The 15,535-nt window shown below is 40.6% G+C and overlaps 1 protein-coding gene across 2 annotated transcripts in view; it reads left to right on the top strand.

The window, feature by feature from the left end:
- syne3 (spectrin repeat containing, nuclear envelope family member 3) overlaps positions 1-6,445 on the top strand; it is a 63,380-nt gene extending 56,935 nt beyond the window's left edge. For both annotated transcript variants that reach the window (XM_036592991.1, XM_036592992.1), the window contains exon 18: positions 606-6,445. In XM_036592991.1, coding sequence (XP_036448884.1) covers positions 606-797 — 192 coding nt within the window. In that variant the 3' untranslated portion in view covers positions 798-6,445. The remainder of the gene's footprint in view (positions 1-605) is intronic.
- The last annotated feature ends 9,090 nt before the right edge of the window (positions 6,446-15,535 follow it).

Raw genomic sequence — 15,535 nt, 5'->3', positions numbered from 1 at the left:
TGTTGGAGGTTCACTGCTGACGAAAATCACGTTACACAGTTATGACTGATTCATTCTTATTAAAGTGGAGAACGCAGAACGCTTTCTGCTTCATCTCCTCTCAGACTGAAGGGAGCCATCTTCTGGTGACAGTCAGAAACTCTGTGACCCCCTCTTACAATTGGTGTGTGATTGGTTCCTAGGCACCTCACGGTTGTAAAAATATGGCGGTTTGAAATCAGATTGAGTCTTTTTGAATCTCCCTGTATTACGTAACTATATCTGAATATCACACAGTTCAGAGTACGTAGTGTTTGGGGTGTTTAGACACATAACTTGTGTGAGCATTTATTCAATAGCTTTGCAGAGAACGATACAGACAGAGAAGAATAAAGCATGTAGAAGCTCAGTCCTTAGGCGACCATGCACGGAGCCATCATGACAGCTCATGACAGCTTATGATATCTGCCAAAACATGTTTATGGGATGATAATGTCAGTGTTCTGTAGCAGTGGTTGAGTGAAGTCTTATAGATTTCTCTGTAAACTCGCTCTGTATTTCTCAAAAAGACCTGATTAGACAACTGGATGAAGACTGACTTATGTCTGCGTGTCTGTCTGTTTCAGGGGAAGAGTTGCTGTGGGTTCCTGTACCGTGTCTGTCGTGTGGCTCTCCCTCTGCAGCTGCTCCTGCTGGCTCTGCTGCTGCTGGCCTTCCTGCTGCCCATGATGGACGAAGGCACCAGCTGCTCGCTGTCCAACAACTTCGCCCGCTCCTTCAACATCATGCTGCGTTACCACGGCCCGCCGCCCACCTAAACACGCACCCACGCACACCTACACGCTCCGGAGAAGCTTTTTCTCAGAGCCCCCCTCCTTCCCTGACCAGTATACCTGTGGAATGTAAACCTTATGTAATGGACTTAATACTTTTCCAAACGCTAAAAGTGAAAAACAAAGGCCTGCGGAGATGCACAGTCTACAGCTCATCCTGCGTCCCCCAGAGTCGACTACTTTAGCTTCATATTTCACACTCGGCTGGGCCCAGCAGAACAGGAGCTCGTGTGTGCGTATGTACGTATGTGTGTCTATGCATGTGTGAGTGAGTGGGTGGCTCGCTTTGACACTCGCAACCTGTTCCACATGACTCAAGCTGTTCCACTCTCTTCATCCATTCGGAGGAGGCAGTGGAGTGCAGAAGCCCTTTACAAGGCATTTCTGTCCTGCTTTGCTGTTCCACTGCGCTGCACCGCACAATAGTGCTACTGTATGTGCTCAGTTGGCATAAGTAACCTGCTTTTTCTCATGCTTCATTTCAGAAAAGCAGAATTTCCCCAGGCCATATTTTAAGCCTGAAAAACTCTAGTTATGGCTGTTTGTTTACTATATATTGCTTAAATAGGATAACTAAACTTAAATATGAATTCCACCAATTTTTCACAATTTCTGCATAATTTTACACATCTTCTGAGTTTCTGTATGTAATGCTGTATGTAATCTGAAAAAAATCATTTTTTGCAGACTATTTTGTCTTACAACAAGCTACATGTACCCCTCCAGTATTAATGGATTTATATATTTTAGACACAAATCTTCTCAGAACCATTTTAAAACATTGTCACAGGCATCAGGCAGTGAATTCATAACCATTTCATGTAATAACTTTCTGTGAGGGAGCTTTTCAAGACAGTAAACTCTTTGGATGTCTGGTTCCTATCACCACTGAATCGGCATGTTTTTCTAAAACGGAGCATTTCACACAGAACCACTAAACTACATAAACAGAATGACACTGTTTACATCTCAACCATTTAATTATGCAGAAATGTTGAAAAATGAGGAATTCCCTTTTAAATAAGTTCACTGCATAGTTAGTTACACCAGAGATAATGTAAAAGAAAGAAGAAACACTTCTCGAATGGGATAGTTTGTAATATTTAATAATAGCAATCAGTAAAAGAGCTAGGCGAATTGTTGGTAAAGGTGTAAGCAGGAAAGCTCCTTGTTTTGGAGATGTGCAGGCATAGTAGCCAAAACAACTTGGGAAGAAAAATATTTTTGTACACTATTTGAGCCAAATACCACAAAATACCACTGTCATAAGAATTTTGTTAGATTTTACCAGTTTTGACAGATTTTGCCATTTTCCACTCAACCCAATAGAACAAAATTAGCATATACAGAAACTGTTACTTCTCTATAAAATTGAATTAATGTTGACATATTGTCAGTTTGTTAGTCAAACAATCCACTTGGTTATTATTATTATCATTTCTGTCTTTAATGAATTACTTTTAGTCAGTTCTTTATCTACTTTATCTACACTTCTGACTTTTCTCCTTTTGTTTCAATGTCAAGAAATGGCAAAAACATGACGAGCGTAAAGATGGAAAGTTTTTTTCCTTCACAACACAATAACTTTTCATCAGATTCAGATCATCATCCCAGATGAAGCCACAGCCTTCTGTGTCCAGGTGTCCAAGAGAGTATAATTGTTCTCTGTTTCTCTCTGGGTGGGTGATGGTCCTCCCTCGCCCCTTATCACTCAGTCAGAGAATTAGCAGTTAGTGTTCTCCTCCAAGCGTGTTGAGCTGTTCACGCTTGACAAATGACCAGGTTATAGCAGCTTAAACCATATTTTTTAATTTCGGGGTGGACACGTTTCGGCTCATGCTGTCCTCAGCACCATAGGCAAGGCTAGTTTATTTATATAGCACCTTTTATACTCTGCGGTCATTCAAAGTGTTTTACAAATGAGAAAATACAGAGATAATTCAGATTAGAATTTGAAAAGATATATGAGGATAGAAATTAAAAACATGATTAAAACATGATTATAAACAAATTTAAAAGAGGAGAAATTAATCATTAAATTAAAAAATTAATAAAGTAGGACGGTGAAGTGCTGTTACAGGCTAGAAGTGCAGTAGAGCTAACAGTGTTTAAACTGAGCTGAAAGCTGCTCAAATATGAACGCTTTGAGCCTGGATTTAAAGTGTCCAGTGTCGGGGCTCTTTTAATGCTCTCTGTCAACTGGTTCCATTTAAGAGCAGCATAGTAACAAAATACTCAAAAGCAAAAGTCAAGTTATAATAAATTGTTCCCTTTTCTACTTACAAAAAAAAATTCAAATTTCTCCACTAGTTTGAGAAATCATTTTTAAATATTTTTTTTGCTACGCTTTTACAACTAGGCCTTGAGCACTGCATTCTGGTCTTGTCTGGAAAACCAGTCAATCATCCTGGATCTTTCAAAGTAGCAGATGGGATAAAAATTGATGTTTGACGTATTTTTATATATTTGGCGTAGACTATCTGTGTCCACCACATATTTATAGAGCACTGAACACGTTTGTAAGGGATGTTTTCAGGTTTGTTTGTTAACATATTAGTTGCCACAAACTGAAGCTGTTCCTGGAAATCGGTGTATATATTAAAGATGTCTCGTTGTCTGTTGTCAGGAGACAAATGCTCATCATATTTAACTTGCTATGCACTGTTCATATTTGCCTCAACATGAAATGTTGGTCTTCGGAGGTTCTCTGGAAATAATTATGTTAAAATCGCGTTTCTCAGCACATCGCGGCATCTTGGCATGAGCTGCGATCAGCACGTCATTGTTGGTTTCTTTTTATAAGTGTGCTTTGGAGGGTCCAGCTCATGGAATGAAAATAGCCCAGTTTGGGGGAGAATGTCCTTTTTTGAGCAGATTTCGAAGCCGCTCTGTGCCCCTTGTTGACCTCTGAGCTGTGTGTCCTTTTCTTCTGCTCGCATTTCTCAGCTGGGAGTTCTGTAGGCCCAACTGTTTCTACAGCAACCAAGACCAAAATCCAGTTATTCTATTAGGATCCCGAAATGAATGGCAGTTTAAAAGCTTTCTTTTTTCATATGGTTTTGTGTGACTTAGATTATGGCTGTTTGTATTGTGCAGAACAGCAAACGTTTTACAGACAGGGGCGCTGAATGAGAGCCCGCCAAAGTGAAAAGCTCTGCTGGTGTGCATGTATTTTGTGTACTTCATTCATCGCCATTGGGAGACAGTAAATCTAAATCATAGAAAGCTTGCATGGCTTTGTGTTTTGGAGCAGTGTTAAAGGGGTAGTTTGGGTAAAGAATCATATTTACACAGTTTTCTGTTTACTCAAGATGTATTAAATCAGCCATGATGTGTTTGGTGTCCAAATTTTGCTACTTTAGTTTAGAGGGGGCAGTCGTGGGCTGGAGGTTTGGGAACCAGCCTCGTGACCAGAAGGTCACTGGTTTGATCCCCTGAGCTGACAGTATGTGACTGAAATGCCCTTGAGCAAGACACCTAACCCCCAACTGCTCCCTGGGCGCTGTGGATAGGGCTGCCCACCGCTCCGGGCAAGTGTGCTCACTGCTCCCTAGTGTGTGTGCATTCACTAGTGTGTATGTTGTGGTGTTTTGCTGCATGGATGGGTTAAATGCAGATGTGAAATTTTCCCACTGTGCAACTAATAAGGGTCACTTAATTAGAGCTACGAGGCTAATGTTGCTAACAAACACTAGAATTCAGTGGGCACCCAAATAGCCCAAATCATGTCCTTAAATCACTATACATCACCAGAACTTCTCTCAACCTGCTCAAATTGCATGTCTTCATTAAGCATGAATTTACATAGATTTTCTAATTCTTGCTAAAATGAAACTGATGGATAAAATTCCCTTGCTGGAGAAGACAGAGCCTTAAAGACTCAACTTTCATTCAGAAACAGTGTTTGAAGCTGTTCTTGAGCTGTTTCAGAGTTTTCAAACAGCATCAGCTGTTCAGTTGTAGTCAAACATAACAGGCTGTGTTGTGCAGAGTACATATACTGTGATTTGCCTTTTCTTCCTTGTACTTAGAGAAAATATTTGGGTGACTATTGACTCATGGTTTTTTAGCGACAGTAACCTCGTAGCTCCAGTTCTAAACTAATGAAGCAAAATTCAGACACCAAACATGCCTTCGCCGATCAACTACATCTGGAGTAAATAGAAAATAGTGTAAATTAGATTTTTGGCCGAACTATTCCTTTAAATACACTCTTACTGTACTGCTATACTGTATGGCTTTTATGAAACCTTCATGTTTTTAGCATTCTTTTAAACAATGCAATGCAACACCTTCCTGTTTACTCATGAAGAATTCTTAATTTAACTCAAACTTCATTTCTACTTGATGAAAAGTTGCAACCATTGTAACCAAACTAGTGTAGATCATGTTCATCTGCACTTAATCAGTTGAAATATGCTGCATTTCAGACGTTTTGCTTGTGATTTACTGCACTGCGATGATTTTATGTCATTTTTTTTGTCCTTGCAAACCCTTTAAAATTTCAGTAGCACTTTATTTGAAGGCTGCCTACATAATGACTTCATAACACATGCATAAGCATTGAATGAGATGAATGAGATATAAAGCAAGGCTTGGGTAAATATGAATGGCGTATGCCAGTGATCACAAGATGGCATAAGATGTATGAGGTAAACGACATTATACTGACAAAAGCCTTTAAATTAAAGTGACATTAGGTACATTTATAACACTGTTATGATGCATTGTTCCCACGTAATAGGACTTATAAGGCAGAGGCCTTATTAGGAGCACCGTGTATGCCTGTTTGATGCTTTTTGAAGTATTTTAGTATCAAAAGTAAATAAAAGAAATTGCAGCTTTGTTAACTTGTTAAATGGAAACATTTAAAACTTGTAGGACATTCCTAACTGTGTCTCTGTTCTGTTACGATGCTTCATAACAGCGTTATAAATGAAACAACTGTCTCACTTTAGTTTAAGGCCCCTTATGTCAATGCAGTGTCATCTAACATTTTATGTCACCTTGTGATTACTGCCGTAAGCCATTCATAACTCAAGTATTGGTATATAAATCTGCCATTCAATGCTTATACTTGTGTTATAAGGCGTCTATGTAGGTAGCCTTCAAATAAAGTATTACTAGAAGTTTAGATGTCCACTGTGTAGTGGACCTTTACAGAAGACCGATATGATATTGTATTATACCTCACAGCAGCATGTGTAGGAATCAAACTGCTCAGACGCACACTGGGGCTGAACCTGAAGTTGGCATGAGATGGTGCTTTAGCATTGCTCTGATTCCAATGCTAATATCAGTTGACTTATCTGTAGCACTGTGCATGACCAAGAGAATATTCTGTTCAGGACCAGATGATGTTTTCGCAATGTGGTAAATGAGAACCGATTATGCAAATATTTGGAGATTTTTCTGCATATAAGCTTTCAATGTTGACCACTTGCTATGTTAAAGAAGTGTATGTTGGGCTATAGCGAGTCCATCCATTTTTGCAAAGGTTCAATCGTTTATTTTCCTACTATATTTTGAAATGTATGACATGCCTATATTCTATCTTAAAGCTGATATATTTAACCGTTATTTTTGTATTGTTCCCTTGGCAATAAATATGCAACATACATGCAATGTCTGAACTAATTTCTTAGTGTTATCAATGGCATTTATTGCATGCAGTCTTGTGTTCTCCCACACTGCTGTGTCTTATACAGTCGTAACAGCGCCACACACACTACCATGTGTCACTGCTGTGCTGAGAATGGACCACCTCTCAAATAATATCTAGACAACAGTGACCCTGTGGTCATAAACTGACCTGTGATGAACGGGGTAGAGGGGAGCTGATGAACTGTGCAGCAACAGTTGGGTTATAGTAAATAACTGCAGATAGAGATCATGAAGTGGCCAGTGAGTGGAAGCACAAGTGATCCTAATAAAGTGGTCAGTAAGTGGAAGCGCAAAGTAGGTGTTTCTAATAAAGTGGCCAGTGAGTGGAAGCACAAGGTAGGTGTTTCTAATAAAGTGGCCAGTTAGTAGAGGCACAAGGTAGGTGTTTCTAATAAAGTGGCCAGTGAGTGGAAGCACAAGGTAGGTGTTTCTAATAAAGTGGCCAGTTAGTGGAAGCACAAGGTAGGTGTTTCTGATAAAGTGGCCAGTTAGTGGAAGCACAAGGTAGGTGTTTCTGATAAAGTGGCCAGTTAGTGGAAGCACAAGGTAGGTGTTTCTAATAAAGTGGCCAGTTAGTGGAAGCACGAGGTAGGTGTTTCTAATAAAGTGGCCAGTTAGTGGAAGCACGAGGTAGGTGTTTCTAATAAAGTGGCCAGTGAGTGGAAGCACGAGGTAGGTGTTTCTAATAAAGTGGCCAGTTAGTGGAAGCACAAGGTAGGTGTTTCTAATAAAGTGGCCAGTGAACGGAAGCACAAGGTAGGTGTTTCTAATAAAGTGACCAGTGAACGGAAGCACAAGGTAGGTGTTTCTAATAAAGTGGCCAGTGAGTGGAAGCACTAGGTAGGTGTTTCTAATAAAGTGGCCAGTGAACGGAAGCACAAGGTAGGTGTTTCTAATAAAGTGACCAGTTAGTGGAAGCACGAGGTTGGTGTTTCCAATAAAGTGGCCAGTGAGCGTAGAGTAAGCACTCTTGAGGATCTAGATATCTCTGTAGTTGGAGTGGCACCGTGGCAGGAGGAGGCATCTACTAGCTGTATTGGTAAGTTCTCTGGTATGAGGTATCACAGGAGGAGTGAGCCTCACCCTTCTGGTGTGTTTGGCCAGTTGTGATGTTTGTTACAGGGCAAAGCATAGACTGGAACTTGTAGTTCTGATCTCGTGCTGGGAGATATATAATCTGTAACACCATGATCAATGATGGTGGATGTACAAGTTTAGTGAAGATGACATTCATAAATGAAAAGTTTAAATAATTATAAGCAAAGAAAAACATCCAGAACGATTCAGAGATAAAAAAAACAATTGGACAATTATCAATTATCAAAAAAAGACAATTATCAAACAAGAACAATAAACACTGTTAAAGTTTTAAAATGCACACTTCGCTCCCCAGACCATACAGTCCATATGTGGAATATAAGCTGTCAAAACAATCTGGTTGTTTATTACAGCTTCCATTCTTTTCTAACCCAAACACATTCAGTGATGTTGAGGTCTGGACTCTGGGGTGGTCAGTCCAGTGTTCAGCTTCTTTGTTTGATGTGTCCGTCTCCTTTTCTCAGTGAGGTTCTTCCTGACAGCTACACATCCTTTCAGACCCACAGCGCTGAGTCGTCTTCTCACAGTGGAAGGATGGACAGAAACACCTGTGGATGTTTTCAGATCTGAAGCAGCTTGATTTTCTCCTCTCTCTCAGAGATGAAAGCTTTAAGTGCTGTTTATCTGATGGGGGCAGTTTTGGTGTCCACCAGGTCTTCCAGGTGGTTGTTATGAGGCACGTTTTCTCTGTAGCTTTTAATCATTGTTTCAACTCCAGTTCTGGAAACTCCTGTTTTTCCCCTTGTTTTTCCTTTGGCGTTCTCCTTCCTTATGCAGGAGGATTGTTTTATATGTAATCTCACAAATATCTCCTGGAAAAATTATTAACATGTGCTTAATCTCTGTTTTGACTGGAAAGTAAATCAGTGAAGGTTCTCTGACTTTTGCACAGTGCTGTTTGTAGAAAGCCTTTCCTTATTTATGTGCCAGAGAAGACCTGCTACCCACTCAGTGGTATCGCCCACCTCTGCCAGCCGGAACTGAAGGGGAATTCCAGAGCTTTTTATCAGGATCTGCTCCAGAGATTTGAGCCCTCACTGTCAAACATTAACAGACTGAAGGACCAGCAGTCAGCCTGTTTAACAAGTCGCACCACTTCGGACAATCATACCGAAACATAACACCAGGAAACAGGCCGGACTGAGCCTCACTCTCAGGAGCTTTCTGTCTGTCTGTCTTTCTGTCTGTCTGTCTGTCTTTCATTCTTTCTTTCTTTCTGTCAGTCTGTCTGTCTTTCTGTCTGTCTGTCTGTCTTTCATTCTTTCTTTCTTTCTGTCTGTCTTTCTTTCTTTCTTTGTTCTTGTCTATCTTTCTGTCTGTCTGTCTGCCTTTCTTTCTTTCTTTCTTTCTTTCTTTCTTTCTTTCTATCTGTCCATCTTTGCTTCTTTCTGTCTTCCTTTCTTTCTTTCTGTCTGTCTGTCTGTCTTTCTGTCTTTCTTTCTTTCTTTCTGTCTTTCTTTCTTTCTGTCTTTCTTTCTTTCTTTCTTTTTTCTTTCTATCTGTCCATCTTTGCTTCTTTCTGTCTTTCTTTCTTTCTGTCTGTCTGTCTGTCTTTCTGTCTTTCTTTCTTCTTGTCTATCTTTCTGTCTTTCTTTCTGTCCGTCTTTCTTTCTTTCTTTCTTTCTTTCTTTCTGTCTGTCTTTCTTTCTTTCTTTCTTTCTTTCTTTCTTTCTTCTGTCTTTCTGTCTGTCTGTCTGTCTTTCTTTCTTTCTTTCTTTCTTTCTTTCTTTCTTTCTTTCTGTCTATCTGTCTGTCTTTGTTTCTTTCTGTCCTCCTTTCTTTCTTTCTGTCTGTCTTTCTTTCTTTCTTTCTGTCTGTCTTTCTGTCTGTCTCTCTGTGTCTTTCTTTCTTTCTGTCTGTCTGCCTTTCTGTCTTTCTTTCTGTCTGTCTGTGTTTGTCTTTCTTTCTGTCTGTCTTTCTCTCTTTCTGTCTGCCTGTCTGTGTTTCTGTCTTTCTTTCTGTCTGTCTTTCTTTCTGTCCTTCTGTCTCTCTGTCTATCGTTCTTTCTTTCTTTCTGTCTGTTTGTCTGTCTTTCTGTCTTCTTTCTTTCTTTCTTTATTTTTTTCTATTTTATTAATTTATTCCTTTGTGTTTGGGACATGCATATCATAGCTATAATATAACAACATTTCCTAATAAAACTATTCATAAACAGTGTCTGTCCTGAACCTGTGAGCTCACTGAGCTCCACCGAAGTCTCTGCATTATAACGGATGAGGCAACTGGTTGAAAAATGAATAGGAAAGTTAATTTGGCAGCTGTTTGCAGGAAAGGTCCCGCCCTTTGTGCCAGCTTTTACCAGTGATTTAAAACGTGCATTTGAAACCTTAATGTGGCTTCCAGTTTCGACTTTACAGGTCTTTCCAGTTAGCTTTACCTCTGGTTCCACTCAGATAGCAAACTTTTCTAGATAACTTCTCTGAAAAACACCAGACCTTTAAGACAGCAGTAGCAGTGAGAAATATTGAAGCATTTAGTAAATTTCATATAGTGTGGAACATAAACAGATCAAGTACATTAGTTTATGTATCACAGTAAAAACATTTGTACCAGATTAGTTGGTTCTTTAATGGTTCTTTAGTAAAGAAAAAGGTTCTATGAAGAACCATGAACACTCAGAGAACCCTTTGCATGATTAAAGGGTTCTTTGCATCATGACATTTGAAAAGTGTTCATCTATCGTAACAAGGTTGACATCGTAACAAAAGAAGAACCCTTCTGGGTGCTAAATAGAACTCTTTCATGATGCAAAGAACCCTTTAATTATGTAAAGGGTTCTTTGATTGTCCATGGTTCTTTATAGAACCTTTTTCTTTACTAAAAAAACCCTTGAACCATGTTTTTAGGAGTGTACAGCTGACACCACCAATTTGGAGAAACAATGAGAAACAGGTTCTATATAGCACCCAGAAGGGTTCTTCTATTGTTACGATGTCAATCTGAAGAACCCTTTCATAGTGCAAAGAACCCTTAAATCATGCAAAGCGTTCTTTAAGTGTTCATGGTTCCTTATAGAACCTTTTTCTTTACTAAAGAACCCTTGAAGAACCATCTTTTTTAAGAGTGTAGTTCTGGAATTGTGTGAGATGATTAGGATGAAACGAGGCTCCGCCCACAAATGCATTCTTTCATAGTAACGGTTGCTAGGTTGGACCAGCTTTACAGAACGCTGGTTAAAACCCCCATTCAGCCTAATGAACTCAGGTTGGACTTTAGACGAGCTACATAACGTTGAGTTTCTGGTTTGTGCTACTCAGCTGATCTGTGTTTTTGAAGCAAACAGAAACTAGAAAGGAAAACTGTTTTGCCATCATGCTAACGTAATTACATAACATAAAACCTCGGACCTCTCCTAGCAGTGTAGACAAATTAATTCATAATTAATCATTAATAATGTACTCAAACTGTCTGTATTTTGAGAAAATCTGAGTGTTGTAGTTTCTGATTAGGTTAAATGAGATTTTTACCAGCATTTTCTAACGCTTGTCCAGCAGTTGCCTTATTATTTTTATTATCATTATTATTACTAGGGCGGCATGGTGGCGCAGTGGGTAGCGCTGTCACCTCACAGCAAGAAGGGTCTGGGTTTGATTCCCGGCCGGGCGTCCAGGGTCTTTTCTGTGTGGAGTTTGCCTGTTCTCCCCGTGTCTGCGTGGGTTTCCTCCGGGTACTCCGGTTTCCTCCCACAGTCCAAAAACATGCAGTCAGGCTGATTGGAAATGCTGAATTGCCCCTAGGTGTGAGTGTGTGATTGTATATGTATGTCTGTCTGTCTGCCCTGCGATGGACTGGCGACCTGTCCAGGGTGTATCCTGCCTTCCGCCCAATGACAGCTGGGATAGGCTCCAGCACCCACCGAGACCCAGAAGGATAAGTGGTCTAGATGATGTATGTATGTATGTATTATTATTACTACTACTACTACTATTATTATTGTTGTTATTGTTGTGTATTTATTTATTTGTTTCTTTACAGTGGCCAAGAAGACCCAACAAACTGCAAATAAAAAACGAGCTGCAAATGCAGGAAACACTTTCATCAAAATAACAACATGGGTGCTGCATTTTACAAACGCGCTGCAAATTTGTTTAGAGACTCTGCAAACTTAGAAAGTACTTTCATAAAAATGACGACACCGACGATTTCATAAACGCACTGCAAATACAGAAACACGTGCAACTTCAGAATCGCTGAAAAGCCAGTCAGAACACAGCGGAGGTGTTTCTGGACGACTTTTAAATTCTATGCAGCACAAACACACACACACATCTTCTAAGCCACTTCTCCTTCTGGGTCGCGGAGGGAGCTGGAGCCTATCCCAGCAGTCATTGGGTGGAAGGCAGGATACACCCTGGACAGGTCACCAGTCCATCACAGGGCAACACACAGACATATACACTCACACACACACACTCACACCTAGGGGCAATTCATTGTGTCCAATCGGCCTGACTGCATGTCTTTGGACTGTGGGAGGAAACCAGAGAACCCGGAGGAAACCCACACAGACACAGGGGAGAACATGCAAACTCCACACAGAAAGGACCCTGGACGCCCCGCCGGGGAATCGAACCCAGGCCCTCCTTGCTGTGAGGTGACAGCGATGCAGCACAAACATTCAACGGTAAAAAGTGAGTTAACTTTTATTTGAGCAGATTAGGACTATCACTGTATCGTAATGGGAATTAGCTGTAGAGTAGCTGTAAAAGGTTTACTAGTAATACCAGAGAAGCACCACAGTACAGCTACATGTCAGACAGCAAACTAGCCAGCCAGGTTAAGCATGAACTCTGATCTACTTCTGTCAGTGATTTTCCATCATAGATATTAAATCCACTTTGAGGCCTTTGAGTCTTCCAGAAACATCTGTTGTGCTGTGACTGCTGTTGCAGTGTTTCTGAAGTTGCTTGTGTTTTTCTTTATTTGCAGTGTGTTTGTAAAATGTAGCTCTGATGTCGACATTTTGATGAAAGTGTTTTCTTTATATGCAGTGCATTTATGAGTTTGCAAGGTGTTTTTAATTGTACTATGAATAAGGTCTTATTGGCCACCATATATATTTATTTTTAGACTACTTTATTTTTGCCTTCCTTGTTTTCTGTAGAACATTTTCTGTTCTTCTCTTATGCTGTAAAGCAATTTGAGTTGCATGTAACACATGCAAGGTGATATCTAGCCTCTTTCTTCAGGCAGCCAGCTTCTGAAATGTAAAGCATCTCAGATATTTTGAATCAGTTTAATCAAATGATAGATGTTGTTCCCTGTAACTTTGTTATTAGATGAACTGGGACACTGTTGCCTCTCTGTGTTGAGCTGCTAGTGAGCAATGAGGGGTGGATGAGGGTGCTGTGGAAGCAATTCCACCTCTCCACAAAGACGACTGTACCAAGATGAAAACAGATTAGTGGGCGGAACATGGACAGCTTAATTATTCAGAGGTAAACATTTGTTGATGCCAAAGCAGATGAAGGTGCTGCTGCTGGGTCGCTGCCAGTTTAGCTTCACTCACTGTTTTCCTTTTGGCCCCTTGGCTGGAAGGACGCTGGGCCTAATTGGAGGCTGGCATATGGAGCTGTCACAACATCTGGTCTGAGAAAAAGAATTAGATCCCAGGTCTGGGTCACACAACTGTATTTCCACATGCACACACTGAGACACACTACTGTCATTCTGCTGCTGGTTAATCATTGTTTCTGACTGGAGTCAGTTTGTTAACAGAAGTCACCGTGACACTCAGGTGACTGTTTGTCTTTCAGGTGTGTGGGCGAGAGCTCTGTCCTGTTTGGCACCGAGAACTCATTACTCATTCTGCACTCTCAAAAACGTGAATTAATAAAAATGATGTCTAATTTCTTTTACAACAAAGACATAATGCAAAATGTGTTGCTCTTAAAGCAATAGTTTGGCAACAAATCTAATTTACATGACTTACCTCAACTGCATTTGATCAGGCAAGACAGGTTTGGTGTCAAAATTTTGCTTCTATAGTTTTTAACTGGAGCTATGAGGCTAATGTAGCTAACATACACTGGAATACCCCCCCCAGTTCACACACACACACACACACACATTTTCTAAGTCGCTTATCCTTCTGTGTCGCAGGGGGGAGCTGGAACCCATCACAGTGGTCACTGGGTGAAAGGCAGGATACATCCTGGGCAGGTCACCAGTCCATCACAACCAAGACATTTTGGACAATTGTACTCTTCCAACAGTTTGGGGAAGAACCTTTCCTGTTCCAGCATTACTGAGCCCCAGTGCACCAAGCAACGTCCATAAAGGCCTGGCTGGGTGAGTTTAGTGTGGAAGAACTTGACTGACCCTCACAGAGCAAGGTTTTCACAGTTATTTGTGGAAACAGTTGGGTGACTATTTACTTCCACTGTTTGTTAGCACTGTTAGCCTGGCAACCCCAGTTCAAAACTAAGGAGCAAAGAAATCACTTTCAGAGCACCTGTTAAACCAATAGAATCCTTTACACGATGATATCACCCCATCAAGAAAACACAGAATACTATTAGTGACTGTTGGACAACACCAGGAACCAACAGAACCAGCCGAAACACCCTAGAGACATTTAATGGTACATAAAACAATAACTGAAGAGGTAAACATGTTCCTAAACACAGCTAAAGCAGTACTGAATGACACCTCAGTTCTCCAACCAGACATTTCAGCCATAATCTTGAATAAGTTGAACAAAGTATTTTGAAATCTTTGGAAGCTTTTATCTGCTTTGTTATTGTTCAGTCCATCTTAATAACTTATTTAAAAATAATCTCTACTAATATAGTGGATAGTGACAGCACTGGTTTGCTGCATTGGCATAGCTCAGTCACCGAGGAAAACCTGGCAAGGCCTAATTATTCAAATGGGATTCCAGTTGGATCCAGAATGCTGGAGAGCGCCCACACACTCACACTCTCCCACAAGCCCAGAAACGCACACGAGCACAAGCTGCCCACAGATTTCACACAGCCACTTCCTCACTCCACTGCCATGAACATGTTCCCTCAGCCTGGTGCACACGGCCTGTTTCACCACCACCACCACTGGCTGCTCATTAACTCCTAGAAGGAGCGTAAGCATTCTGCTCCCGATGGGACGGAACTGAAGTGTGCTGTATTGAATGAGCAGAGATTTGTCATTCATGTGGAAACGATGGGCTCTAAATAATACAAAAGCTCCATACTCCCTTTTATCTATATATAGATGACCGATGCGTGACTGGAGTCCATCTTTTATGAAGCTTTTCAGGCAGTTCTGCACTTCTTACTCCATCCGTACCATTTACACACAGTGGGTAGACTGGGCCGGAGTGGAGCTCCAGCACTTTTGGTTTATGTGAACAGCAAACAATCCTGAGTTTCAGTGCCATAATTTGATAAAAATACAAAATATTTCTTATGTAACTTTATGAAACGTGGTTAACTGTGTAATGTGATAAAATGAAGCATTTGCAAAGCATTCTATGACATAAGGCAGCTGGCAGCTAGTCTAGTTTGCATATTGAGATAAAACTGGCACCACCGATGCAGCTAAACGAGACACGTCTTCATACCATAGATCTATTTCATGTGAAGCTATACAACCTTCAAATGAGAGATATGTTAATGTCTTTTACACGCTTCAAAAGTCTGTTTAATCAAGTACTGCAAAAAAGTGTTCACGTGAATCACCATTAGCTTCATGCTAACACACACGGCGACTCTTTCAGTGAAGAGCTGACATCTGGCTGGAAAGCACTGGTCAGGCCTTCTCTCATACTTGCAGTCAGTAGAGTTGCCAGATTTTAGGTGAACTATCTTTTAGTTTATTTCATTTGTTTTACACTTTACTGCATATTTTCTGTGGTAAACATCATAGATTCTCACCTCACAGCGAGAAGGGACTGGGTTCGATTCCCCGTCCGGGTGACCTGTCCGGGTGTCTGTGTGGGTTTCCACATGCAGTCAGATGAA

The sequence above is a fragment of the Colossoma macropomum genome, unplaced genomic scaffold, assembly GCF_904425465.1.
Source record: "Colossoma macropomum unplaced genomic scaffold, Colossoma_macropomum, whole genome shotgun sequence".
NCBI lineage: Eukaryota > Metazoa > Chordata > Actinopteri > Characiformes > Serrasalmidae > Colossoma > Colossoma macropomum.
Note: the sequence above shows the minus strand (reverse complement) of the source record. Positions and strands in the feature narration are given on the sequence as shown.